The following is a 27,472-nucleotide window of genomic DNA, read 5'->3' as shown; positions in this document are numbered from 1 at the left end:
GGGAAACAGACTAAACTGCCCTCTAAGTTCTTATTTTCATACCCACAGATAAGTATATCTCCCAACCCTCATCAGAGAAGCTTCCTTTCTCAGAAGATAGCAATTAATACAGAGACCCACAACCACAACTGGTCGATATGTAGTAAATACGAGACTGTGAAATGCTCAACACACAACTTTACTACTCTCCCCTCAAGGCTCAGAGATCATTGCAGAAGATGGTACAGAGAGATTATAAGATTCAGAGATAGTGGATGTGTGCGATGAACTATTATTTACTGCACATGATATGGCTTTCACACATGAATTTCTGTTGGCTGTGACTGCATTCATAAGATACACATAAGATCCAGACAGGTAAATTCCAAGCATAGATTTGGGGTACATGAAGATTCACCCTTAGTTGAGGAACAATTGATAATTGATGGTTGCTTGGAGAATGAAGAGTAAATTTTCCTCAGGGGTATGGCCCCTGAAAGGTTACCAGTGATCCCATCAGATGCTTTACACACATAGGCATACAAGTAATACTGAGTGCATGTGTATGTGCATGTGTGTGAGGAAAGATAGAGATAGATAGATGATAGATACATAGATTGGGCATGTGAAGTTGAAAATGATATAGGGGACTAGAGAGGGAATGGGAAGAGTGGGAATGAGGGTTGGATTTGAACAAAACACTTATAAAACTTTTGATAAAAAGAAAAACATTTTCTTTTTTTAATGATTACAATAGACATTTATTTAAAGCGAAGCATCTGCAGAGCTAATAGCTCTTAGGCTGTGATTCAGGTTGATACAACTTCTTAAAATATGCTGAGACAACACACACCCACAGATCCCAACTACAAGATTACTTCTTTGCCCATTCTTCTTTCTCTTTCCTTTCCTGAGTAACCTCTTTGAGACAATTTGTCCTACTCATGTTTTGTCCACTGCTCTTTAGGCAAGATCTGATGCCTCATGGTCAGGTCCAGGGCTCTCTTAATTCGAAACATTCTCTCATTATAAAGATTCTCAGGAAGCCTTCTTATGGCTTCCTTCACATCTTCAGTCTCATACATTGTATCATCTTTTATTAAATCCAGCTTGTTGTATCCTGCAGCGTTATAATACCATTTTTGAAAACCATCCAGCCACTTGCTTGATGCTGCAGCATCTTGACCTGAGAGTGATGCACTGCCTCCTGGGTAAGTCCTAGAGGACACACTAGAAGAAAACCATTTTCTGACAGTGGATTGAAAAAGTCCTTACAGATAAAAATTTCTGGTGAAATAATGTTCTTTGAAAACTTTAAATGAGTGCAAATGATGAAGCTGGTAAAATGATCCTGTAGAATTAAAATAATGAGCATGAATTAAAGGCTTACCCATCTCAAAATCCTTTAAAAGAAACCCTTAGAGATAGCCTCTTTTCTTGGAATATATTGGTTGATAGATGCTCGGCATGGCTTGCTCAGTTGATGCCAGTTCCTAAATCTGCAAGTCTAGGCTGCAGAGACTGCAGCAAAGCTGCTGTGGAGGGCACACCTTCATCTCAAGAAAATAACCTGAGAAAAGGGTTCCTGCGAAAGAAGGGCACCCATGCTATGGGCAGGACTTGAATACGCCCCTGGAAGTGTAATGTGAGGTTTCCATGGCTCGACTAGGGTTCCACCACCCTTCTCTGCCCTAAATGAACACGCAGATGCTATATTAATTAAATCTGTTGTTTGGTAACTTAGGCTTCTTATTGGTTAGCTCTGTCTTAATTATAAACCCATTTTTATAAACCTAAGTATTTCCATGTGGTCTTCCCGGGACTTGTTACTCCTCTGGTGTCCTACATCTTGACTGTTCAGTATCTCCGTAGAGAAGAAAAGAGAGCAATTTCTTGTTTGTCCCTGCTTATATACTGATTCTTCCCAGTTACAGCACTTCTGGGGTCACATGACGACTCCTCTCTGCCTATACTTCCCAGAATCCTCCTTGTCTCCTACTCCTACCTATCATCCTGCCTGGACAATCAATGTTTTATCCACCAACCAATAAGATAAACATTTACACAAAAGAACAATCCCCATCATCTCCTCTTTTCTGTCTAAATAAAATTAAGGGTTTTAACTTTAACATAGTAAAATTACATATAACAAAACAGTTATCAAGTACGAACTATAGTTACAATATTTAATTCATTACATTTAGCATGATTTATACAAAATATATTATCATCTATCCTATCTTTGTGAGTCTATAGTCATATATAGCTTATATTTTATCATAAATAAGGAAAACTATAAGCAGAATCATGTCTTCAACTCCATCAAAAACCACAGAAGGATAATATATAAACACTAAAATGGACAGAGACATCTTGCTACCTGGACAGTCATCCGAAGTTCTTTTGTAATGTTGGGGCATCTTCAAAACATAGGCCATATTGTGTCTGGCAGACTTCTCAGCAAAGCAGGAAATTTTAAACTGTCTGCCTGCATTGGCAGTTTGTCAGTCATTTTTCTCTGTGTCCTGCAGAGTGTCTGGCAGACTCTTCCATGAAGCAGGAACCCTTTAGAACTTTCTCATCAAGTTCAGCAGTCACTTTCCTGTGGGTCCTGCATGGCCAGTTTATCAAACAGTCCAGGCAAGAGCAGTTTCTTGGCCAAATGGCTAATCTTGCCATGTTGAAGGCAAACTCCATATTGAGTTTCTTTGATGCCCATCTTCCTTTCTGACATAATTGGTGTTGCCAGGAGCAATTGTGTCTCACTGTTAAGAAAAACCCTAAATCATTTTGAATACCATATTTTGTAGTTCTTTGGAAGGTTTGAAGAATATCTATCCATCTCAAATACATCTCTGTATATCTAGAAAACTAATTATACTATAACTATACTAACATAACTAACTAACATAGCTATAAGTTTTGACTATTATAGGTAACTATCTAGAATCTGTACTTAATTATAAATTGCATTTTTAAATGAACTATATAAGCACAAAACCTAAACAAGAGGAGAAATATACATATCACAAATTTGACCTAAAATTTGTATCAATACACCAAAATCCATATCGATGTGAAGTATTCATTTCTATCTCATATCCCCCCTTTTTAAAAAAATAAATTGACTATGATCATTAACCATTTATTACCAACCCTGTATAAATGAAAACAAACATTTATAAACAATATTTGGGATTTTGGGCGTCATTCTCTCCAAACTACTTCCTGCTGTAAGGGGGCATTAAAATATCATGGGATCATTTGAAAACAGAAACCTGGCCAAATATTTGTAGTCTGTAAGGCTGTCTGGATGCTGGATCAGTTGGACCACTGCTTATGGGAGTCTTGCTTGATCAAACCTTACTGGAACTTTGGGCTTTAGCAAAAGCATGTAGTGCCCTTCACTACAGAGCCAGCTCAACCACTGAGTCACCCTTGCAATCTCCCATTCCTGCTCTTTCTAGTATTATGAACCACAGGATTCATAACTTACAGACTTCAAGAGTCTGGGGATATGCAGAAGACATGGAATTTTCTAGCTAGAATTCTTGTCTTCAATGGAGAAGAGTGCTCCAGGAAGCAGTGAGGTAGAGTCTTTGAGAATCCATGCTGAATTTTTATGTGTCTGACACAAAAAGAAGGAATAAAAACCAAACTTTCACTATTAATTACCTTAGTCTCAAGCATCCTTTCCAAAGTCCTCAAAATTTTAAAAAGTCACATATTTGTAAAGAGTTAGTCAGTTGATATTGGATGTAACTTACTTGTGGTATATAGGTGATATTTAAGTATGGAGTTTATATATGATGCTGTAGAGATGCATGCAGTCCTTGCCTTGTCTGTCAATACTTGCTTTGATTTAAGTATTTGTAAGAAATGTTCATTTAATTAAGATGATCCTTTTGTTGGAAAATGATCTCCAACTATCTGTATTCTACTTGGTTCTTATTTATCACTTCTTTCTAAAACTCTTCTCTGTTACTAATCACTAAGCCCCTACTCTGTGTATGTTTGTTTTCACATATAGTATATGAATAAGGGTGTACATGTGTGCTGATGCATATGTAAGTCTGCACATGTGCAGAGGTTAGAGGTCAATGTACAATGTCTTCCTCTCACGTTCTCCACCTTACTCTTTTGAGTCAAGATCTTTCAGTGTATCTGGAACTCACTCATTTGGGTAACTGGCTAGCCAGAAACCCCTTAGGACTCTACTCTCTACACACCAGCACTAGAATTGAAGGCACATGCCATGATGATTCCCAGCTCATTATGTAGGTGCTGGTGGTCAGAGCCTCATGCCTGCATGTCAAGAGCATTGCCCATTGAGGCATCTTCCTAGCTCTTGTCTTCTGTATTTAATGGGAACCCTACATTGTTCCTATATTGCCATGTTTAATTTGCATTAACAACCCTAGGTGGTGGGTTGCATTAATTCATTTTAGAAGTGAATTCAGAAAAACTTTGGGAGCTTAAAAACAACTCACGAGAAAAGATGGGTAGCTAGCAAGCTGCAGCATGAGGTTTGGAACCAAGGCTTGAGGAACTTGGCCACTTGTGTCCTCTGACAATATTTTTTGTTCTGCCTCCATTTCCATCTGGTGCCAACAACCAGATGGAAAAGGAGACAACACATAGTGTGCCCTTAGCTAACATACAGCAGCCACAGCAGGGTTTCTGCATGTCTTTTTACCTGACATTTTCTCCCCTTGTCTCTTAGCCATAGCATTTGTCACATATCTGTGAAGCAGGAATTTCATGACATGATAGAATGATGTAACAGAGTACCCACCCTCCATGTATGAGACAAGTAACTGTACATAGACATATCATCTTTACAGGAGAAAGAAAAGTTTGTATGTTGTATTTTATATATAACCATGTCATTGTGGGCATGTTCATATACATGAATTATATTCTCTTTTTGAAAATTTCATACATGTATACAAGGTGCTGTGGTCATATTCACCCCCATTACCATCTCTTATTATTCTCATACTACCGATAACCTCTTTCTTCCTAACTGGTCTTCATACTTCATACTTTCTGTGTATGTGTATGTGTGTGTGTGTGTGTGTGTGTGTGTGTGTATGAGTATGTGTATATGTTGTGTCTCTGTGTGTGTGTGTGTGTGTTGTGCCCCTCTGTGTGTGTGTATGTGTATGTGTTTGTGTATGTATATCTGTGTATGCCTGTGATTAACCCCATTTAAATAGGGTTGTTTGTATGAACACAGATGGGAGATTTTGTACTGCAGCATCAGCAACTTGCCAGTGTTTACATCACTCAAGAAATTGCTTCCTGTTCCCTTAGAAAATATTAACTGCCAATAGCTCCTCAGGGACAGATGGGGTCTCATGTCCCCTCATAATCCAAAGGCCATGCCACACCCTGAACACAGTGTTACATGGTACTCTGCCTCCACCTGCTGCAGTGTTCCATGATATGATACAGGCTATCAATGAGAGGGAAGATAAGTATTTTAACTGCTATCAAAATGCACAAAATGTTGCTTGTGTTACAAACTTGACTTTGTCTATTTTACATCATACCTAGAAAGCAATTATGATGGACATTCTATAACTTCTCCAATTAATAGAGTTAATATGAAGCAAGGGCAGCCTTAGAGTTCATTGCTCTATCAACTCTCAAATATCTCCTTTCCCCTATATTTTTCTGACTGTCAGAAAAGGAGAGGTGTTTAATGAAGTAGAGGTATTGCAGTCAGATGAGGTGGGCTTGATGGTATGTGATATTTTCCCCAATCATTGTATGCAATGACTGCAGCAGTGTTCTTAATGGATAAGTTATATAAACAACCTAGGTGCCAGGCAGCTAAGAATGTATAACAAAATGTGCTGTGGGGGGATGTTTTTTAGGCAGAAAAAAATGAAACTCTGTAATTTGCAGGGGAAGGGACGAAGAGGAAGCTAGTGAATGTTGGGACTATACACAAAGTACATTATATATATGCATGAAACCCCATTTTAAAAAGTAGAACCCAGGTATCCTAAAGCCAAGATCTTCAGCTCTTCTCTTGTCTAACTTCTTAATTCTAATTTGTTTCTTCTCATTAGGACATGAGATCTATTTGGAAGGCAACTGAGGTCATGAGTATATACCACCAATGTACTGTCATGAGTACCTTTTAGATGGAATCCTTACTCCTTCAGTACTGGATCTCTGGTGCTAGCAAGAGGCTAGGCACAAACTAGAGGATGTGTAGATAGATTCATTGAGACAAGTATCTAAGCAATGATCAAAAGAATGTATGAAAAATAGTCACCATCCAGACCAGAGGTTATGCCAAATGGCTGTGAGTGCATTAATATGAATGCTAATCATGATGAAACTAAAATTGGAAAAATTTCCAAAGACTTTAGTGTCATAGCCTGGAAACAACAAAGCAGGCTGCCAGCCGTGAGTGGAGAAGGTGCTCGCCAGCAAGATAAATAGCAACCTCTTTATCCCACCCTTGCTTTGGGCTACTATGTGAAGCTATTCGTTCGTCACTTTTAGGAGATGATTCATGCTTGCACTAAGGATATCCTGTTTTGTTCGGAACCTGGACTGGGGGTGCATTTGTCATCTCTAGAGTGGCAGAAAGTTTCCAGTACCACCTCAGAATGGCACGTTGCTTGCTGCCTCATCCGTCTATTTAGTATTTCCAGACAATCACGGTACAGTACAAAACAATTTGTTTTCATATCATTTCCTTCATGCTTGCAAACACAACATGCATCACAGGGAAAGCCAATCATGAGCTAAAGAGGTAAGGGGATGATTTAATGCAGGAGACTGGTTCATTTGCTTTGGGGGATGAGAAACAATTATTCCAATAGGCCGGAGCTTAGGCAGAAAACCTAGTGAATGAGAGAGTGTGTGGTGGTCCACTGCTTTGCATAAGTGAGCTGTGAATGCTTCTAAGGTGACAAAGCCACAATTGGCCTATCTAAGTCTGAGAGCTGTGTTTCAATTTTTTCCCGATTCTCCAAAATACCCCAACCCTAGTTTGGAACAATAGAAATGATAGGTTTTTCTCCCAAGCAGCTTATTTTTGGAGGAAACCTTTCCTTGCCTTTCTTGATACACATTTTTTGTACTCCCTTTGTATCTTGAGGACAAATAACCCTTGGTCTTAATTCATCCCAGTAATAAGCTGTGAATTGATAAAGATGATTTTGAAGGACCCGGTATTGAATTGGGGTTTGGATCTGGGGAGAAGCTTAACATATCAGGGTGACCTTAGGAAATTTTCTGGCCCTGAAGAACGAGGGGATGTGAGTATTTCAGCAGTCATGGCAAGAGTGGGTTCCAAGATGACTCCACAGTCCTTTAGAGCTGAAAGGGATGACACTTATGGCTGCTTGTATCCTGTGCTTTTCTTCTCTCTGTATTGTCACTTGGGAGGTTGGGTGTCAAAGCCATTGCTATAACAATTTAAATAGTATCAAGTGGCAAGCTTCATGGGCAGCAGTGAATATCCTGACACACTGGGAAGACAGTACCTCTATAGTCCTGTTACCAGTACACTCTTGACCTACCTTCATCCATCTTTTGCCCCTGAAGAGATGTTTGCCCAGGTTCCTTCTCACTTTCAATCTAGAGGAGTCCATATTCTGCAGACAAAATAGCTGAGGCCCAACACTCAAGGGAAAGAAGTTAATTTAACTCAGGATTTTGCAGACTATAAAGTACAAGTGATTACACTTGTTTGGCCTTTAGTGAGGGCTTTGTTAGCTGCATTACAGCCTGATGAGGAATCTGAGAGGGAAGAGGCTGTCTGTGGAAGGGTCTCACTATGGCAGATGGTTTTCATTGGTAATAGGACATTCCTTTAAAAAATTCATTTGTTTAGCAATTAATACATGTACACAATGAAATATGATCCCATCTACCCTTCATATCCTCCTTTCAACTCTTCCTGCATTCCCTAAACATATAACCCTGCCAACTTAATGTTTCATGTCATCTTGTCATTCTCTCTCTCTCTCTCTCTCTCTCTCTCTCTCTCTCTCTCTCTCTCTCTCTGTATGCCTCTCTCAAGAACACTAAGTCCATTTATAGTACCCCATACCCATATGTGCATTGATGTTGGACTATCCACTGTAGTATTGACAGCCTATCAGTGGCCACACCCCCAAGGAAGAATAATTTTTCCTCCCTAATCTCCCCAGTTAGGGGTGGGGCCTCCTGAGTTCTTCCTCCAGCCACATCTTAGCAGCATATCTTCAAAGTTAACTCTCTCTGGAGACCAGCATGACTTCTTGGTCTGACCACTTCCCATAAGGATCTCCTTTTGATAGTCCTTCCATTCCTGGGCAAGCTCCAACATGTGAGTTTTTGTCCACACTTCTGAAGCAGATATTTTTCTCACAGTTGGTTCCTTATGAACATTCAAACATCAACCAAAACTCATCTAAGAGGCATTTGGGCTCTGCCAGTCTCCTCCATCACCATCCTTGGGGAGACCAGTCTTATCCCTCACCCTTTTCCTCTGCATTTCTTCTCTAGTCATGCCCCATTGTCCCTCTTCTAATCTGAGTCTGCTCAAGTCTTTTCCCACAGTATACAAACAATGCTCCAGACTGAAAGGTTGATCAGGTAAACAGCCTATGATGCCAGGGTCATTGCCCTTAAAAGATCAGGACCAAATTCTCCCTCCATATGATTTCACAAGCCTCTTTCCACTCTTTCCAGATCTTGCAGCTGAGCCTGCACCCTTCGGCTCCTTGTCCTGTATTCCCAATATGTACATCTTCCTTCAGTACCCTGGGATCCCGATGTGTCTTTCCTTCCTCTTTGTCCTTTGCAAAGGCTGTCCCTGTATCCAAAACATCCACCTTCCTCTGGCCCGGTGTCTGAAACGGTGTCTCTGTAACCTGGTAGTGTACATGTAGTGTTCAACAAAGTGCTTGATGTGTAGAAAGCATCCATTAACTGCATGAACAAATGAAATGAGTGTTCTGGGGGAGCCATCCTCTTGACAATGTGTTGTTCATATATGGATGCCTAGGTACCCTGCAGAGTACAGTAGGACATCCAAAGGGGGAAAAAGAAAGCAGTCTCATGGAGGAAGATCCTTACAAACATATCTTTAGAAAGAAACTGGGCACCACACCATCAGACATAAATTAAGTGAAAAACACACATCTTCGATGAGATGGGGAAATGTCATTTTACCCTGTGGTCTTCCTCTCATGCCTTTTACCTCCTTATACTCAAGAAAAAGGGACCGAATAATCCCAAATCAAGGGGCATTGTGGGAAACACCTGAGCGGTGTCTTTGGAGCCTCTAAGGTCTTCAAAAATAGGGAAAATGAAGGAAGTTGTTATATATACCTAGTATCAGCTTAAGGAACAGTGGCAACTAAAGATGCTATTACTGTGGTACCTCAAATGAAATCCTGTATCAGTCAAGAATGCAAGGTGAGTACCAAGGGCATCATTTTGAGTGAAGACTCAATTAACCACAGTAAGACAATATATCTTTATTAAACTGATGAATGTATCCTGAAAACACAGAATGTTTGTTAATACTAAGGGAATGAAGGGCTGAGAAGATGACCTGGTGGATAAAGTGCTTACTGGGCAAAGATGAGCATTACAGTTTAGATCCCCAGAACCCAGGTGATGCTGGGCAGGAGAGTCAGTGTCTGTAATCCCACTATTCCTGCAATTCAATGTGACAGAAGAACCCCCAGCCGTACGTGGGTCACCATGTGTGCTGTGGCAAAAATAGCAAGACCCTGTCTCAAAAAATGTAAAATATAAAGAACCAACATCTGAGGTTGTCTTATTATTTCCACACATGCTGTGCCCTGACACATCACACATCATACACACACACACACACACACACACACACACACACAATGTACGTGGTAACCAAGTATAAGGGGTGTGCAAATTTGTTCTCTGTTAGCAGTTTTCTGTGTATATAAAAGTATCCTTAAAAAACACTGAAGTATGTGAGAGGAAACTAAAACCATGAGCAAGTGCTTCTCTCCCAGTCCAGTAATAAGTCTTCTTTCTCAGTGCCCGCAGCCAAGACTAAACTGTGATTCTGCCCTTTCACACAAGGGACCTCTCCTTGGAGCAGTATTCTGTGGCTAGTGGCAGCACTACACACCCCACTCCATTCCCTCATGTCTTGCAGGAGGATTTTATTTCCTTAACTTCCAGAGGCACTCAGCTGCCAACCAGGGGTGACTAGCTGCATGCCTCTCGCGCTATTGCTCGACACACTGGGAGAAAATGAGCTTTCTTGCCAGAGTCTGGGTCCCTGAGCAAATAAACAGAGATGAAAAATGGCGCACCGGGATGGTGAGGATCAGGGAAGGAGGGGAGGTGGGTGGTTGAGAAGCTGTGGTCCTCTCAGCTCAGAGTCCTGAGTAGGAATCCTACCACACTTGTGCCCGCTTGCTGTCTTCTTCTGCCCATACCCACCCAGCTCAGGGTGAAGGGGCTGGAACTACCACAGACCTGGACACTTCCTAAAACGAAGAGTTCTTTAATGTCAGCATTGCACCTGGGCTGGGGGCCTGCACAGAGCACTCTATATGGACTACTTTTCTGTTTGCTGTGACCTGAAAGCCTAACAAAAATGCAACTGAAGGAAAAAAGGGAGGTTGTTTGGGCACGCAATTGGAGGGTACAGTCAGTCGTTGTAGAGAAGGCAGGCTGACAGGAGCTTGCGGCAGCTGGTCACATTGCCTCCTCAACCTGGGAACAGAGAGTGATGACGCCCCTGTTTAGCTCACTTTCTCCTTTGACAATTTATTTCATTATAATTTTGTATGTGCCATGTAACTCTTTGTAGGAGTACATACATGAGTACAGAGGCCTTGGTCAGGTCTTTTGGAGTTAGCATTAGAGGAGACTAAGAACCCACCCACTAATTCTGAGTACCAGGAACTCAACTAGGGTCCTCTGCAGCTTCACTTCCTCCCTTTGGTTCAGTCTGGGACGTCAGCTCGTGGAAAACACTGCAGATGCTCACAAGGGTGCTCTTCTCATTTCAGTTCATCTCTCACGGGTGCCCATAGGCTGGTTTCTTCACTCAGTCTAGACCCTGCCTGGTTGACAATCACCGTTAACTGTCACTCTCTGTCTGTTGCTGCTTGTCGACTCTGTCCTGTCTGGACGCTGCACACACTTCTGAGCTCAAATCAATGAAGCCCAAAGACCTTTTCAGATCACATTAGTGATTTGATATAAATCTGAGGATTCCTCTTTGGAGATTACTCAGGCCATTTTGAAGAGTGAAAGGATGAGGCAAAGGCCCTAGGGTAGCCCAGTTTTAGCCCTAGCTAGGTAGCCTGGGTGACCCCATTTATCGTCTATGAACCCCAGCTTCTTTAGACACATAATAAGAAGCCTCAGGACCTGCTTCTTAAGACTGTGTGAGTATAAGGAATGCCAGCCTGTGCACAGGCCTTTGACAGCGCCAAGCATCTTGTAATTTTCCTATAAATGTGAGCACTTCAAAATCAATTGTGTGTCCTTTAAAATGTTAAGCACTAACATTTCCCATTTCATCTTACTTGGGTGGATGTGAGGAGGTGGAGAGATGTTGACAGGCCTTGTCTTATCTTAGAAAAAGATTAGAAATTGCCTGTCTTGATATGATTTCGATGGAGGAGACCTAAATTTGTTTGGATTAATAATTCACTAATCAATCTCATAGGTTGAGATCAAGTGAAGAAGTCTCATTCTCCCCCACTGTTAATAATTCAAATAGATTGCATTTATTGAGCAATTGGTGTATGCCAAACTCAGTGCAAAGTGCACTGGCTGGTTTTCTATAAAGTTCCTGACATAAGAGTTCATCCTACAATTCATGTCACTTAACATCCAGGATGTTAAAGAACTATTCTAGTTTCATACTATTGTTGGGTTTAAACACCCTGACATAGGGGAAGAAAGGATTGATTTTAGCTCATAATTGCACATTATGGTGATTCACTTCAGAGAAGTCAGGGCAGGAACTCAAGCATTGAGCCACACTGTATCTACAGACAGGAGCAGAGACACAAACATCAATGCTACTTGTCCTTTCCTCCCCCCCACCCCAGGACCAAACCTAGGGATGGTGCTGCCTACAATGAATCTAGTAAATTAACAAACAAGACAGTCCTCCACACATATTCTCACAGAAAAATATGATCTAGGTAGTTCCTAATCTGAAACTCTCATTCCCATCGACTTTAGTTGTGGCAAACTGGCATTTAAAAACTAACCAGCAGGTGATTATTTCAATATTGCAAGGTTAATAAAGTGGGTATCTGGGACTCATAAATGGTTTATAGGTTTCATAAGTGGTCCGAAGGTTCCACACCTACTGATTTTATTTGTTCAATAATCTATAGTCTATTTGTTCAAAATATCCCTGATCTCCCTGTTTTTTATTTGGAGAGGAAAGCCAGTGAGGATTCTGAAGGCCCTCTTGAAGTCTCTTTTCTCTCCACTTATCTCAATACTCTGCCAGGGTCTGTAGAGGGCAGTGCTTGGCCCTCAGGGATTGGGTGTGAAGAGCAAATGCTCAGCATGTTCCTGAGAAGGGTCTGTTGGCTGTTCACAGCCTTTGTGACAATATGGAAGTAGAGACTGCCAGCCACATGATGGGGTGATGTGCAGCAATCTATTACAGAGCCAAGAGTGCGTTTTTAGAATGAAAAACCAAACAACTGAAAATGAACAAACAAAAAAGGTTCCTCTAAATCTTCTGTTATCCATAGTCTGTTATTAACTCTTAACTCTTGCTTTGCCAATGGATACAATAAACATCAAGGAAGGATTATATCCCATCTTACTGTGATTACAATGATCTCCCCTAATGACACTCTCACCTCCCTACTCCTGGTAGTGTCTTCCATCTCTGTCAAACTACTCTCTCTCTTATGCTCATGCCCTCCTTTCTTTCCCTTTCCTCTCCTCCCCTTGCACTTTTCTCCCTCCTCTCCCTTTCCCTTTCTTTCTTTGGACTCCATGCAGGCAGTCAGACCTGCTGTGTGTTCATGATAGCAAAGGCCATGCCATACCAGAAGATAGTGGTCCCATCCTGCACTATCCCAATCCATTAGTTCCCACAGTCCATTTACCCCTCTTCCTCCCCCCCCTCCTCCTTCTTCCCCTTCCTCATTCCCTGAGCATTGGAGAGGATTGCATAGATGTCTCATTTGATGCCAGGTCCACAGTGATCACTTGGTCTCAACTCTTTGACCATCATCCACTCCTGAAGAAGCTTCTCTGGCTAAGGCCGAGAGCTGCATTAATCTATAGGACTAAACACATATTTAGGAGGCAATTTGATTATGTGTCCATCTGGCCAAACATCAGTAGTGGATTTTGTTCCTTTTACTGATGGTTTCTACTTTTAATTCATCTCTTATTTTTCCATCTTCAACCCTTCCAGCCAAAAGGGTTGAGATATGCAACAAGCCAGACAACATTTCAGAACCTACTACACGACACCAACTAAGTTACCTAAAGGTTCATGGATACTGGGAAAATACAGCTGAAACCATTTGATGGTGTTTACATTAATTGTAATGCCTCATATGGTGCTTAGAATTAACACTGGGATACAAGATTATTGAATGAATGGAATGTGATCTATGTTCTCCAGGACTTCTAAGATGAAATCATTCCCTTGTCAGATAGAGAATGTTCTGATGACAAGAGCATGGGAACCATGGGTCCAGTGTGCTGCATGTGGTTTGGGGGTTCTCAACCCCAAACAACGTACAATTTAGTTCACTTCCATGTCCTTGTGAATGCCTACCATACATATCTCTACCTGTTTTCAATTTTTAACATGATAGATATTTAACTTTTGCCCTGGAGCAAAAACGTAGCAAAAAAGCTTTCTGGAACTTGTACACAATTGTGTAGTATTTCTTGATACTCTCAAAACATGGAAACTCCCCTTAGAGACTTGCCTGAGAGAGAGCGTGATGTGCCAAATTTCTGGCAAAAGAAATTTGGACTGCAGTTGGTCAAATATTTAATGTCATCATGATTGTACTGCTGGGACCAAAAGTTCTCATCAAATTTATTGAGATCATTTTAACATTTTGGAACAGATTGCCCATACTATATTTGGAAAAGAAGAAATGTAAGTGATAGATGGATCTGTGTACAGCCTACCCCTTGATTTTTTTTATTATAGTTGACATTTAGACAACTCTGAAACTCTTACTATTCTGTTGCATAGAAAGGCAACACAACTCAATTCTACAGGGTGTTATTATACAGCTGTGACAGTCCAGGGAAGGGTAGACAAACTGTTCCTTGACCAAATTCTAGGAAATTATATTATACATGTCAGTATCTGAAATGCTCACCGAAGCATTTCTATTGGAAAGGGTAATATGTCAGTTTTACCTTATCTGAAGACCTGAGTTCTTTTCTTTTTTAAAAATTAAATTTTATTTAAATTTAAAACAATCTTATTTTACACACCAATCACAGTTCCCTCTCCCTCCTGTCCTCCCATCCCCCTCAACATCTCCCCATCCCACCCTCAATCCACTTCTCAAATAAGTTGAGGTCTCATTAAGGGAATCATCAAGGTCTATCCCATCATTTGGGGCAGGGCCTAGGCGCTTCCCTGTGTATCTGGACTGACAGAGTATCCCTCCATAGATTATGGGCTCCTAAAGTCCATTCGTGCCCTAGGGATAAATACTGGTTCTATTGTCAGAGGTCCCATAGACTTCCCAAGATCCGCAATTGACACCCATATTCAGGGAGCCTGGTTTGTGATGACCTGTTTTCATACTGTGGTTTTCAGTTCTGTAACAAATATGTTCAGTTCAAGTCAGGTGACATCTTACCATCAGCTGTGGTTAACGGCCTGTTTGCCCATGGTGGGTTTTACAAGCAGGTGCTTGAGTGTTGAGAAGATATTTATTTATTCCTCACTTGTGACCAGGAGGGAACCACTGTGCTGCCGTCTTTTATGTAGACAGCAATGTGAATGGTAGCACTGTAGTTATTTAATATAATATTAGCGGTCCTGGGTGTGGGGTGGGGTAATTCTGTGTTTCTCTAAGGACTTTGAAGCCCCACGTTTTTGCTGTAATAGAATCCTGCCACATTTTAGGTGGTCTGAGCCTATAAGGTAACACAGAAATGGCCGGGCTTTGCCACTGTATTCACCTTTTTTTTTAACCACACCCACAGTATAGACAAAAATGACAGCCATATTAGCCGGTTAATATGGGATGGGCCTACTGTTGAAGAGGAGAACAAGAGAAAACACTCTCAGGCAAGAGTTAGAGAGATAACTTAGTCAGGAAAGTGCCTGCCTTGCATGCATGAGGACCACCTGAGTTCAACACGTAAAAGCCACATTTTAAAAATGGCACTCCACTTCTGCAGAAGTGCAGATGGAGTTCCCTGAGCTCACTGGCCTGTCATCTTAGGCTATTTGGTGATCTGAAGCCAAGAAGAGACCCTGTCTCAAAAAATGGTAAATAGCATCTGAGGAACAATAGCCACGGTTCATTCTCTGCTCTCCATGTATATGCAGACATGCACGGGCATTTGCACTTGTACACACACACGCATACACACATTTAAAAAGTAGAGTCTCAGGCAGGAGACATAGCTCTTGAGTGCACATTTGGCAAAAAGATGTAGACAAGAACCTATTACAGTGGAACATGATATGGGCAGTGCTGGAAAAGAACTTCACAGGGATTCCAGCAAGTTGACTAACCAGAACCACATGGTAGGCTTCACAGACATCAGCCCTTGTAACACCAACCTCCTTCCCACCTGATGAAGAAAACTCTGACTTCTAGGATAGAAACACAGACATCAGCATATTTAAGTGTTCTTTGGGAGCCTTGAAACCATATACACACAAGTACCATTATAGGAACTGAGCAGGTTGTATTTACGTATTTAGGAATGTGTGTGTGTGTGTGTGTGTGTGTGTGTGTGTGTGTGTGCATGTGTTCATGTGCATGTATGGATATAGCAATAATTTTTTAAGAAGGTCATGGATTTGAAAGAGCTAATGTGGTGATGTGTGGGAGCTTTTGGAGGAATGAAAGGGAAAGGTATATAAGTATGTTAATCTCAAAAATTAAAAGAGAACAACTAAAACATTTGAAAAAAGGATAATAAGAGTGTTCCCAGGTATTTCTTATGCACAGGCAGAACTGAAAGCTGGTGAGTTAGAGCAGTGCTAGAGCTGGAAGGCAGTGAGCTAGAGCAGTGCTAATAGAAGAGAAGGAAAATAAGAGCAGAACTCAACCACTCTTTCACTGGTCTATGAATTTGCTCATTTAGTTCCTCAGCAAGCACTGAAGCTTTGCTGTGTGTTACGTATAGAACTAAGAATTAAGGAGAAAAACTAGGGCATGAAAAGAACAGAAACTGTCTTCTACGGAGGTTATTATAATTCTTATATCACGCACATAAGAAAGTTCTACCAAAAAAAAAAAAACAGCTACCAAAATGTTGCTGGATAGTGGACATCTCGTATCTGTGAAGATCTATCCCAATCCTAATGTGGCCCCCAGGGCTCCTCTTCTTCTTTTGCCTAATTTTCTGTGATGAGACTGGCAACAAGAAAATCACAGAGTCTGGCCATTGCTTGCATGCTCATATCTGCTTCTTCAGTGCTCCTGGGAATTTCCATGAAAAAAATGCTTGAATAACCTGCAGTTAGGGCCTTCTCAACTTAGTCAAGGTGCTAAATTTGTCCAATATGAGGCCACTTGCTCATATGTCATCTGCTGGCATCAGCCCTCACATTCAGGTGCCAAGATGTGTAAAATGATGTTGACCTAATGCTTGATGACAGTGGCTTTCTGTTACAAGGGGGAAATCACATTAGGTTAGGGTGGAGGGCAGAATGGATGGGTGGATACTTGAATACTGATAACTTTACTTAGAAGATGATGGGTTGTGGTTCAGAGAGAGAGAGAGAGACAGAATATATATAGGTATATATGTGTGTGCACTAGGATGTACATGTCCATGCATGTATGCATGTAGAGGCTGGAGGTCAGTCTTTGGTGTTGTTCCTTTGGCACCACCCATCATGGATTTTGAGACAAGGTCTCTTCACTGATTCCAGAACACATCATAGGCTGGCTCCAGGGGTTCTCATGTCTCTACCTCCTTCACACCAGAATTACCAGGGTTAGGGTTCAGACCACTGTGTCTAACTTGTTTTGGTTGTGAGCTCAACATCCTCATACTTTTGTGACAAGCACCTTAGCAACTGAACTAACTCCCCAATGGCTGCTTCTTTTTAGTAATTGGGTTTTGGCGACTAGCCAAGCATCACATTGCTTGTACTTCACTAACCTTTACTCTGGACCACAACAAGCAGGTCAAGGCAGGTACAGGCAAGAGACATTCAATAAGTCAATGTTGTCTTGAATTTGGAATATGTGATACATAAAGCAATATGTTTTCTAGTCTGTCACCCTGGAAGCCTCCTACACACTAATGTCGATATGGTCATTAGGGTGTCTCAAGACACTGTCCACAGTTCTTCTCTCAATAAGAGGTGATCTCATCTTAAGTAGAAGCTCCACCAAAAGAATAATGTTTTAAGATCAAGCCATCTGAAGTGCCTCTGGCTCAGTTGCCTTTGGAACCACTTCTGGATTCTCTTCAAAGTGGGAAATACTCAGCTTCCTGCAGTTTCCGAGAGCTTCTCTTCATTGCATTCAATTCTTAATAAATTTTAACAGGATGCACTCAGCCTGAGCAGTGGCTTAGTGAAACAAACAGGAGAGCCCAGAAAAACTTAATTCAGCACCTTAAACTTCCATTGAAGAGTTGGCCAGTGGAGTGTACAATTGAGCAGAGGGAATTATCAAGAAAGCTGGTGAGTGATTTGGAAATGTTTCTGGCAGCTACCTGATGGCTTTATTTATTTGATTAAGTCACTGTGTCCTTGAAAATGGCTGGGATTTTACACCCCTTGTCATTCTAGGATGTTTTGAGGGAGAAATGTTGTTAAAATTTTAAGATTTATTTTAATTGCTTGTATGTGTGTGTGTGTGTGTGTGTGTGTATGTGTGTGTATGTCTGTGTGAATATATACTGCTTGAATGCAAGTGCCATGGATGCCAGAAGAAGGTGACAGATTTCCTAGAGCTGTAGTTCCAAGAGGTTGTTTCCCACTCAACCTGGGTACTGGGAACAAACTGGGGTCCCCTGCAAACCAGTGTGCTCTACTAAATTCAGAGCCATCTCTCCAGCTCCTACATTTGTGTTTTTAAAAGGAATCAACAATCACAACAAAACAGAACCATCCAGAGACTGAATTTCATTTTTAAAGTTTCCAAAGATGAAATAGAAAACCTCTTTGGAGCTAAAAGGCTAAAGGAAAAAACGAATTCCACATAAAAGTCAATCGCTCTGTTCTCTGACACCCAGTGACAGAACTAATAATTGTGTCCATGTAAAATCAGACCCTCTTGTTACTTTTTAATGAAGTCTGTCTGATTCTGTGATATTTTTGGCCTAGGAAATGAAAGAGATATTTTATTAAATGAAACTAGGTCTACATAGGTATCATATTTGAATGTAAGTATGTAATCCCATCATACAATAGAAAGAAAATATAACAAAAAAGAGATATGGTTGCAATCTAATGAGCTTATTTTCCTAGGAAGTGTTGCATTTGTCCCCATAGATGGACAGCCCACAATTTGTGCTTTGCGTGGGAACAATCACAGGAGCGATTGGAAGGAAAAGGAAGGTTTCGTCTACCCCTTCTTGGACCTTCTGCCACAGCGTCTGTCCCTGCTCATGTGAGAAGTCCAACTCTACCACCAGCCAAGAAAAATGGGGACTTTTCCAATGGCGTATGCCTAAGACATTGGCAGAATTTGCAAGTGTTTTCCCAGAGTGATAGCAAGCTCTTACCTGCCTAAGGCTGGCCATCCAGCTTGCCAAGCTGAAAGACTTTCTTGTGTTCTCCAGGCATCTCCAATTTTCTCTCATTTATTCCCTCTGCATCTCTCCTCTTTCATTTTCTTTTTCCCTCCAACATTAAAGATGTTCTATGAAATTTTAGGATTATGTGGACTCTTTCTTTCCCAAGGAGTGATAATGCCATGTTCTTTCAGGCTATGGCAGTACACTTCATGTGGCTGAGTTTTTTCCCAGTGCACATATGAAAGCTTGTATATGTGTCTGAATTTGTGTGTATGTGCTTGTACACACATGTGTGAGCATGAATGTGGGTTTGTGTGTACATGCCTATGTGTAAGCATGTATATGCATTGGTGTACACATGTGTTTGGAATGGTGTTTCACACAGTTCCATGAAGCTAAAAACATGCAACCACGTGGAAGGTTTGTAGTGTTGTTCATTGGGTTTGTTGCTCTTGAACATGATGTATTCGGTCTGATGACTCAAAGGTAAACATCCTTCTATCCAGTTCTTCATCCTGAATTACACTTGAACCCCACAGATGTGGCAAAGCAGCTAAGACATTCCCTGTAGTAGGGTAGTTCATCCTTCTGGTCCACTCTACTTTGTTGAGTTGAGAGACAGAGACACAGAGTAAAGGGAATAGAACAGTTCAGGAAACTGCAGTCCTAGCTTGGATGACAGGGGATATCAGCTCCAAGCTTCCAGCTCTTGGCCAAATACATTGTAGGAAATGTCACTGTAGTTGAGTTCACTGCAGAGGAAGGTTAGTTCCTCAGATCATAGTTCTCATGTGAGAGGACCTGGCAAAGGCACTATCACGAGCCGCAAATGGGATTTACCTTATTTTATGGTTTTGACAAAATTAGCTTCCTTCCTAAAATTCCAGGACTGCAATCAGAATGGGAGTAATAAATCTGTCTGGCAGAGTTGTCTCTTCTTAAAATAGATAGAAGAATGCAGAGATGGATTAATGAATGGATGGATGGATGGATGAGTGAGTGAATAGATGATGGACAATAGATAAGTGGATGGATGGATGAGTAGATAGGTGGATAGCTTAGCAGCTGAATGGATAGATACCTGCATGCTCTAGGTTTACATTCATTTTCGCAGGTATATCTTATGTTGTTCAGGTGTCTCTGTTTCCAGAAGGTAATTTTATAGGGTGATATGCTCTGTTGTAAGACCCAAAGAATAAAGCAGCTTTACCACCAGACTCTTATAGAAAGAATGACATAGTGGGAGGAGCACAGACATTGAGCCACTGAAAGCTATATGTTGGTTATGGAGGCACTGCAATTATGGGGTGAATTTTAGTCAAGGTGGTTGATATAAATTTTCTTGGCTAGAAAATGGAAAAATAATTTCTAACTTGCTAAGTTTGTTCAGCACTGAAATTTATCTACCTATCCACACTTTGTTTGCCTGCCTGTTACCTGTCTTCTAGAAAAATTTTAAAATAACTTATTGACATTATTTATGTACATATATGTTTGCCTGTGTGAGTTTGTTTTTACAATATGTGTAAGGAGTAACTGGAGGCCAGAAAAGGGTGTTAACAGTATATGTGGTTTTGAATTGTCATGTAGGTGCTAGAAACCAAAACCCAGGTTATCTATGAAAGCATTGAGCCCTCTGAACTGTTCAAACACCTCCCCATGTCACTTTCTTCTAGGTATTTTTATCCATCATTCAGAATTCTCATTTTCTCCCTTTTGATGACTAGCTTTCTATCCTCCTCATACGCCTTGATAACAAACTACAGAAATGGTTTTCCTTTTAACATTTGAGTTTTATTAGCATTAAAGTGAAAATAACATCAGAAGGTTTTTAATTCTATAAACATGTGTGTTACTAGCTTCATGGTGGATAATTAGAAGACTATTTCCCGAATAACCTCTTGTTTAAGGATGTAAGATAGATTGGTAACTGAAGCAGTGTTGGGTAACACTTTTCTATACCACTCCCCTGGGGATATAAGTTGTAAAGTCACTGATGCTTATGTTTGAGAACTCACAAATCATAATACAGCAGAATATTCTGGATTCTCATTAAGCAAGTTGCAAGTACATGCAGTGTCCTTTGATCTGCAATAGAAGCAGTCTTGATTTGTGTCTTGTGATATTGACATTTTCTAATCATATAAAATAGCTATTTTGTAGATGTTCTTTGTGTCTGTGTTAAAGTTTGTTTCTACCAGAGATCCCCCAGCAGGTGAACCCCAGTGTAGCACTTCAAGAAATGTACAATGGGGGCATCAAGATGGCTCAGAAGTTAAAGGCATTTGTTGTCAAGCAGGGTGACTTGAGTTCAATTTCCAGAACCACATGATGGAAGGAAGGGACTACTGATTCCTGTAAGATGTTCATTGACTACACATATACAATATAATGTCCTCTCTCTCTCTCTCTCTCTCTCTCTGTGTGTGTGCACACAATAAATGAATGAATAAATGTAACAACCGATTTAATAAAGAGAAATAAGTTGGTTTGTACCTTAACTAATAAGTTTAATTTTCCTATTTAGCTCTGATGATATTTTCCAAATCGTTGCACTAAAACCTTCTCCAAAGCCAGAAGTGATTAATGAGCAGTTTGTGGGGTAAGAAAGTGATTTTTGTCTTTATACATACTTTGCTGACATCATGGCTACTGAATGACAATTTTCTAGCTCCATCACACTAACATGCTCCAGATGATGTTTATTTCTTTACTTAGGTATCATTGGGTAATCATTTGTATGTTAGGTATGGAGGCATGAGCTTATATTTTATTTAGTGGACTGTAATCACTTACTGCATTCACTTCTCTCTCTCTCTCTCTCTCTCTCTCTCTCTCTCTCTTTCTCTGTGTGTGTGTGTGTGTGTGTGTGTGTGTGTGTGTGTGTGTGTGTGCATGTGTGTGCAGGTACATTTGTAAATGTCAGAGATGACCTTAGGCGTCCATCCTTACCTTCCACTGTTTTTCGAAACAGAGTCTCTTCTTTGTTCTTCAGCACTGCATAGACCAGGTACTGTGTACTTTCAGGGATTTACCTGTCTCCACTACCCATCTTGATGCAGGAACTCTGAGTTCAGAGACACACACTGCTGAGTTTATCTTTCTGCACTTATTCATACTCAGGTCCTCATATTTGCATGGCAATTATTTCGCCCATCTAGGGCTCTTCACTGGCTAACATTCACTTATTTTCAACTTGAACTCTCCCTAAATTGAGCCACCCCTTCAAGTTGGTTACTTGCTCTTTGGACATAACCCCATAATTCTTTGATAACATCTTTATTTATTGATAACAAACAAGATACCAGTCACTGTCATGAACTCTTCTGCATTTAGCCCTAGGGCTGGTCTTGGATCCAAGACTCCTTTATTCTTGTTATTGGAGAGTGATATTTAGAAGTAAAGGTCTGAGTAGCTGTGGTTTCCAGGATCTCTTAATGGACAAGATAGATTAAAATAAGGAAAAATATAAATGGACCCACATACATTTCTGTATAACTAAGTTTTTTAAGCCCTAAATTCATTAACCTTCCTAAGTATTGCATTTCTCCCAATAGCATATATTATCTCAATTATGTCATAGCATACATATAAATACTAATCAGCTTCAGATCAGTTTAATTGTCTATGTGACTAGAAAAAGCATTGTGTATGTTGGCAACTCAGAATGAGTTGGGAGGGTTTGTGGGTGGAAATATAGATGAATACAAGAATGGTTGGTTTGCAGAATCATTGGAAAGGGGGTGGGAAGATGGTCAAATGCAAAGATGGCTGATCTGAAGAATCATTGGGAAAGGGAATGGCTGGGTACAGGATGGGTATACATAAGCGTCTTTGGTTGAGAGAATAGTGAAGTAGGAAAATTGCCAAGGGAAGACTGGTTAAGGATCATTGTGTGGGAGGACAATTAAGTGAGAGACAGCCAGTTTTTCATTACTGTGATAATATGCCTGAGGAAAACAAATTATTTGGGGTGACAATTTCAGTTAATGGTCAACTGCCTCCTTGACTTTCAGGCTGGGAATAAGGCAGAAATGTCATGAAGGAAGGGAAGAGAAAAGCCACCCACCTTGTGGTACTAAAGCAGAGTTTTAAAAACCTACAGAGCTGTGGCCCCAGTTACCTACCTCCTCCTTCTCCTAGGCCCTGCCTCCCCTAGCCCAGTGAGTTATGAGCTCCCCGATGCATTAACTCAGCAAGCCCTCATGCACCATTCACTTCCTAGCAGTGCTGTTTTCTGGGAAACTAGCCTTCAACAAACAAGCATTTCGGGTGGCACTTCATATCTATACCATAACAAGTATCTTCATGTTTTATTTAGCAGCATGTGCCATTTGGGTTATGTGTGTATGCCCATTGAATTGGTCATTTTGCTTCCACTTAGTCGTAGCAATATCTGATGTTTATTGCATGTCTGTTGACTGAGTATGACAGTTAGGAACACAATGGGATGATTCATGGTCGACTTCGTGTGTCCACCATTGCTTTTAGGATAAACAAGAACTTCCCTTCCTGCTTGTCAGTAAATCAGTCAGAAAGCAGTCAGGAAGTATGGTCCCCTTGCTTAATTTTATAAGGAAACAAAAACTGTATTTTGTTGGTTTTGATATTATTATTGGTATCTTTTTTAATGTGTCAGGTCTCATTTAAGCCAGAGTGGCTTTGAACTCATTATATGGCCCAAGATGACTTTGAACTCTTGAGCCTGCTACTTCTGCCTCCACTTCCTGCATGCTAGGTACATTACTGTACCTTGATTTATTTTATTTTTGTCAGGTCTGAAGTACAGACCTGATTCTGTACATATATTTCCCTGACACAAGATAAGTATGTATAAACTTGCAAGGAATACTGAGAATAATACAGGCTGGTGTTAGTTGATATTAGAATGAGTCATGTGACCAGGAGCACATTTACATCTGAGCTCCTGCCTAACATTGCAGGATTTAGAACCATTAGCAGCTCAGGAAATTGTGTTAACTATAAAATATTTCTAGGGTTTGGTAGAGCTTGCAATTTTTCAGTACAACTTTGCTTGTAAATGACATTTTGGTCAATGACTGACCTCTCAGGAGATGGTCACTTAAGACTATAATGAAATTGAAAATTTTCTATTGTCATAGCTAAAGTCAACACAATGCTGTTACAATTTCTCTCAACATATTGACTGCACTGCCAATCACAGGACCTACTGTTGGGTACTGCAAATGATGCTTGTTGCTGATGACAGGAAACTAGCCCCTGCTTTGTGTATTTAGCTTTTCTGTGTATTTTACTGCTGTTTTAGAATGTTTCCTACTTATAAACTATTCACTGCAAAACTATACTCATGTTCAAGCCTGTGGCAATCATAGCTATCAGGTATTCCCCATGATTCTGATTACATCCAGAGCCTACATGGTGAGATTCAGCTGTCCCTGCTTGTGTGTGAGTACACTCTAGGATACACATGGCATTTCACAATTTCACAACATTTTTCAGAGCATTTGTCCATTAACCGAGTCTGGTGGTACATGTCTCTATTCCTAAATACTCAGGAGGCTGAGGTAAGAGGATCTCAAGTTCAAGGCCTGCATCGGTTACAAGGTGAATTCAAGGGCAGTCTAGGGAACTTAGCAAGACATTATCCAAAACAATATCTTAAAAAAAAACAGATCTCTAGGGCTAAAGTGATAGTTGAGTCAGTAAATGCCTTCTTGAATGTGATGCCCTGAATTCACATAAAAATAAAACAAAGCTACACATGGTAGTACTTGATTATAATAGCAATACTGAGGAGATAGACATATTCCTGGAGCTTGCTGACAATCTAGTCTAGCTTAATCTATGAAGTGCAGGTCCATTAAAGACCTTGTTTCAAAAATCAACTTGGATGGCACTTGAGACATCACAGTCATGAATGTGGTTGAGCTCTGGTGCACCCACAACAAATACAAATGGCGAATGGTCTGTGGAAGTAGCTCGGTAGTAAATGTATCACTCAGAGGTACACAGGACAATGGTCATTTCTTCCATTCTAATTTTCTTTTGCTGATGGAGAGCAAATTCTTTCCTCCATCATATTGGTTTTGGCAGTATATTGTCTTGAACACTGTGGGACCTGCTGTGGATACCAGAATCTGTATAGAGGAATCCAGAGTTGAATCTTGAAAAGGAAGGTAAGTGTTTTGTTATGTGCCTGTAAGCCAAGAATTTGCAGTGTTGTCTCAAGCTGTATACATCTGCTTTTCCAGCTCATTTAGGTCCTTACCAAGTGTTCTCCTGCAAAGCAACACTATGCAACACTCTCCTGCCGACATCAGAGGTGGCCACCCATTTCCCACTGGCTGTTATTGAGTGAGCAGTCCTACCTAGGTGGGGTAGGAGGGAGGCAGTCTGAATAATAAAATGCCTTCCTTTGAAGTCAAATCAATTTTTATTCTTAATCTGTGAACAGGAGATGGGAACAAATAACTTCTTAGTGAAATAAAGATTTTTTAGCCTGTCAACATTTCTCTTCTCAGGCTGCAGAGGTGGGATCCCTGTTAGCAGCTGTCAGTTTTAAAATAATCCATTCGCCCCGAGGAAGCGTGAAAACTGTAGCACACAGAGGCTCAGAGCGGTTCACTGACGAGGTCGACTCTGCCCTATTTCTCCACTCCCCATTTGAGACCTCACTGGTCCTACTCTAAAACATCACAGGCCAGTGAAGACAAGCACTCGTAGAGCATCAATCATCTCCTTAGGGGAAGAGCTGCTGTGTGGTGCGGAGTTCCCAAGGCTGCATTGTGTTTTCTATGGACTTCCCAGGCAGGGGCTTCTCATTCTCTGATGTTTTCATGAAACATCGTTTGCTACTGTGGAAGTGAATTTCCCTTCTCTGGGTTAGTTTCCCTTTTTATAGACAAATCCCAGATAAACAGTCTGGAGCACAGCAGCAATAACCACACAGAGCTTCTGCTTTTCTTTCCCCAACTCTACAGAAAAACCAAAGGCAGAGAGCCAGTGGTATTGCTCTGACATTTGGGGGTGGGCGTTTTGGCCCACAGAGAAGATACTAAATTGCGTGAGAGTACTCTTTCGTCTCCTGTGAAAATGTTCCACAAGAACTTCCTGTTTTCTCTGACGTTCTTCTGAGGTTAGGAGAATCATGTGATCTCTGGGTATACCCTGGGCATCAGCCAGCCTGAGTGTTTTGGATCCGAGATGGAAACTTGGAAACTCAGTTTGCAGAAGAGCTGGTGCTGGTGTATACTGGAGCCAGAAGTGGTACCCAGAGTTGTGAAAAGTCTCAACACAAAGGTATTCATGAGGAAGGGAACCCTCTGTCATTTTTTCCTCCCATAATTCTGTTAGATGGTAAGAACATAGCCCCTTATTGGCCACAGTCTGGGAGAGCATCATTCTACTGATGGCTTCTGCAGAATCGGGATCACCAGCTGTGTCTATGGGAATCACAAAGTTGGTATAAGCTTTCAGCCGCCCCTCACTTGCCCCCTAGTTCCTCCTTATTTACTGTGTGTATGTGTGTGTGTGTGTGTGTGTGATGTACCTGTTCATATGGTGTGTATTACAGTGTCTTCATGCCTTAGCAAACATGTAAAGGTGATAGGTCACCCTTTAGTGCCAGTCCTCCCTTTCCACCTTGAGACAGAGTCTTTGCTTTTGTCACTGTGCAAGCTAGCTGGCATGGATTCACTTGTCTCAGTCTCTCTGTCTGACCATGAAAGCACTGTGCTTACAGACCCCTGTTCTTGCATCTGGGTTTAAGGATGAAGCCTTAAGTCCTCAGGCTTGTGCTGTTTATGCTTGCCATAAAGCCACATCCTCAGCTTGATGCCAATGTCTTAGATGCAAGCTGGGGCTTAAACTCTGATCTTCGTGCTTGTACAGCACAAACTATCCTGGCTGAGCTGTCTCCTCAGCCCCAAGTGTCTGCATGCTTGAACTCAGTTCTGCTTGCATGAAGATGAACCTCCACTTTTGAGCAAACCATGCCCTCTCCATGACATGATGCCCATTCACATAAATATTCATACCAACACAGTTTTGTACTGATATTTGCCATCCTTTAGTGGCTTCTCTGTCTACTTATACTTTCTTCATGGGTTCAGTGTCCTTGTCATTTACATCCTATCCCTGTCCTACCCTGACACCACCATATTCTGCATCTTGAGGCTTAGGAGGGCAGGCCTTTCTACTTGCTAGGTCTAACCTGAGGAATTAGCACAGGTTGCATTGCTGAATAAACCCACATTTACTTCCTCAAACTGAAGCCTGGGTGTCACATGGCTGTTTCCACTGTGCAGAGTTTAGGGTAGGGTCTATCCACTGATGCTGATGGCCTTCTCAAAACCTCCTAACATTCCTGTCTCATGGCTAAGTCAGTCATCTTTGCCTCTGTCTCCAGGTGGTTTTCTGTTTGGAAATATTTTCTTCCTGGCATCCATTAACATCAGCTGTCTTCCACATAGGTCCCTGTGTATCAAGTTCTCTTGTCCTTTGGAGCTAGTAGGATCCAGTGCCATAACTTAATGATTACTACTGTCTTCTTTCTCACAGTAACAGAGTTTTCAAATCTGAAATCAAAACC

The 27,472-nt window shown here is 41.0% G+C and overlaps 2 protein-coding genes across 3 annotated transcripts in view; one reads left to right on the top strand and one right to left on the bottom strand.

Annotated features, from left to right (window-relative positions):
• Positions 1 to 27,472, top strand: part of Rbfox1 (RNA binding fox-1 homolog 1) — a 2,068,553-nt gene that overhangs the window by 894,348 nt on the left and 1,146,733 nt on the right. The window lies entirely within an intron of this gene.
• Positions 96 to 7,536, bottom strand: LOC101822782 (cytochrome b-c1 complex subunit 7-like). The gene is given in 3 exon segments (XM_040747913.1): positions 96 to 908; positions 910 to 1,249; positions 7,527 to 7,536. Coding segments are annotated over 3 exon segments (405 nt in total). The 3' UTR covers positions 96 to 853.

Source organism: Mesocricetus auratus, unplaced genomic scaffold (genome assembly GCF_017639785.1).
Source record: "Mesocricetus auratus isolate SY011 unplaced genomic scaffold, BCM_Maur_2.0 Super-Scaffold_100007, whole genome shotgun sequence".
In the NCBI taxonomy this organism is placed as follows: domain Eukaryota; kingdom Metazoa; phylum Chordata; class Mammalia; order Rodentia; family Cricetidae; genus Mesocricetus; species Mesocricetus auratus.
This window is presented reverse-complemented; position numbering and strand designations above follow the sequence as displayed.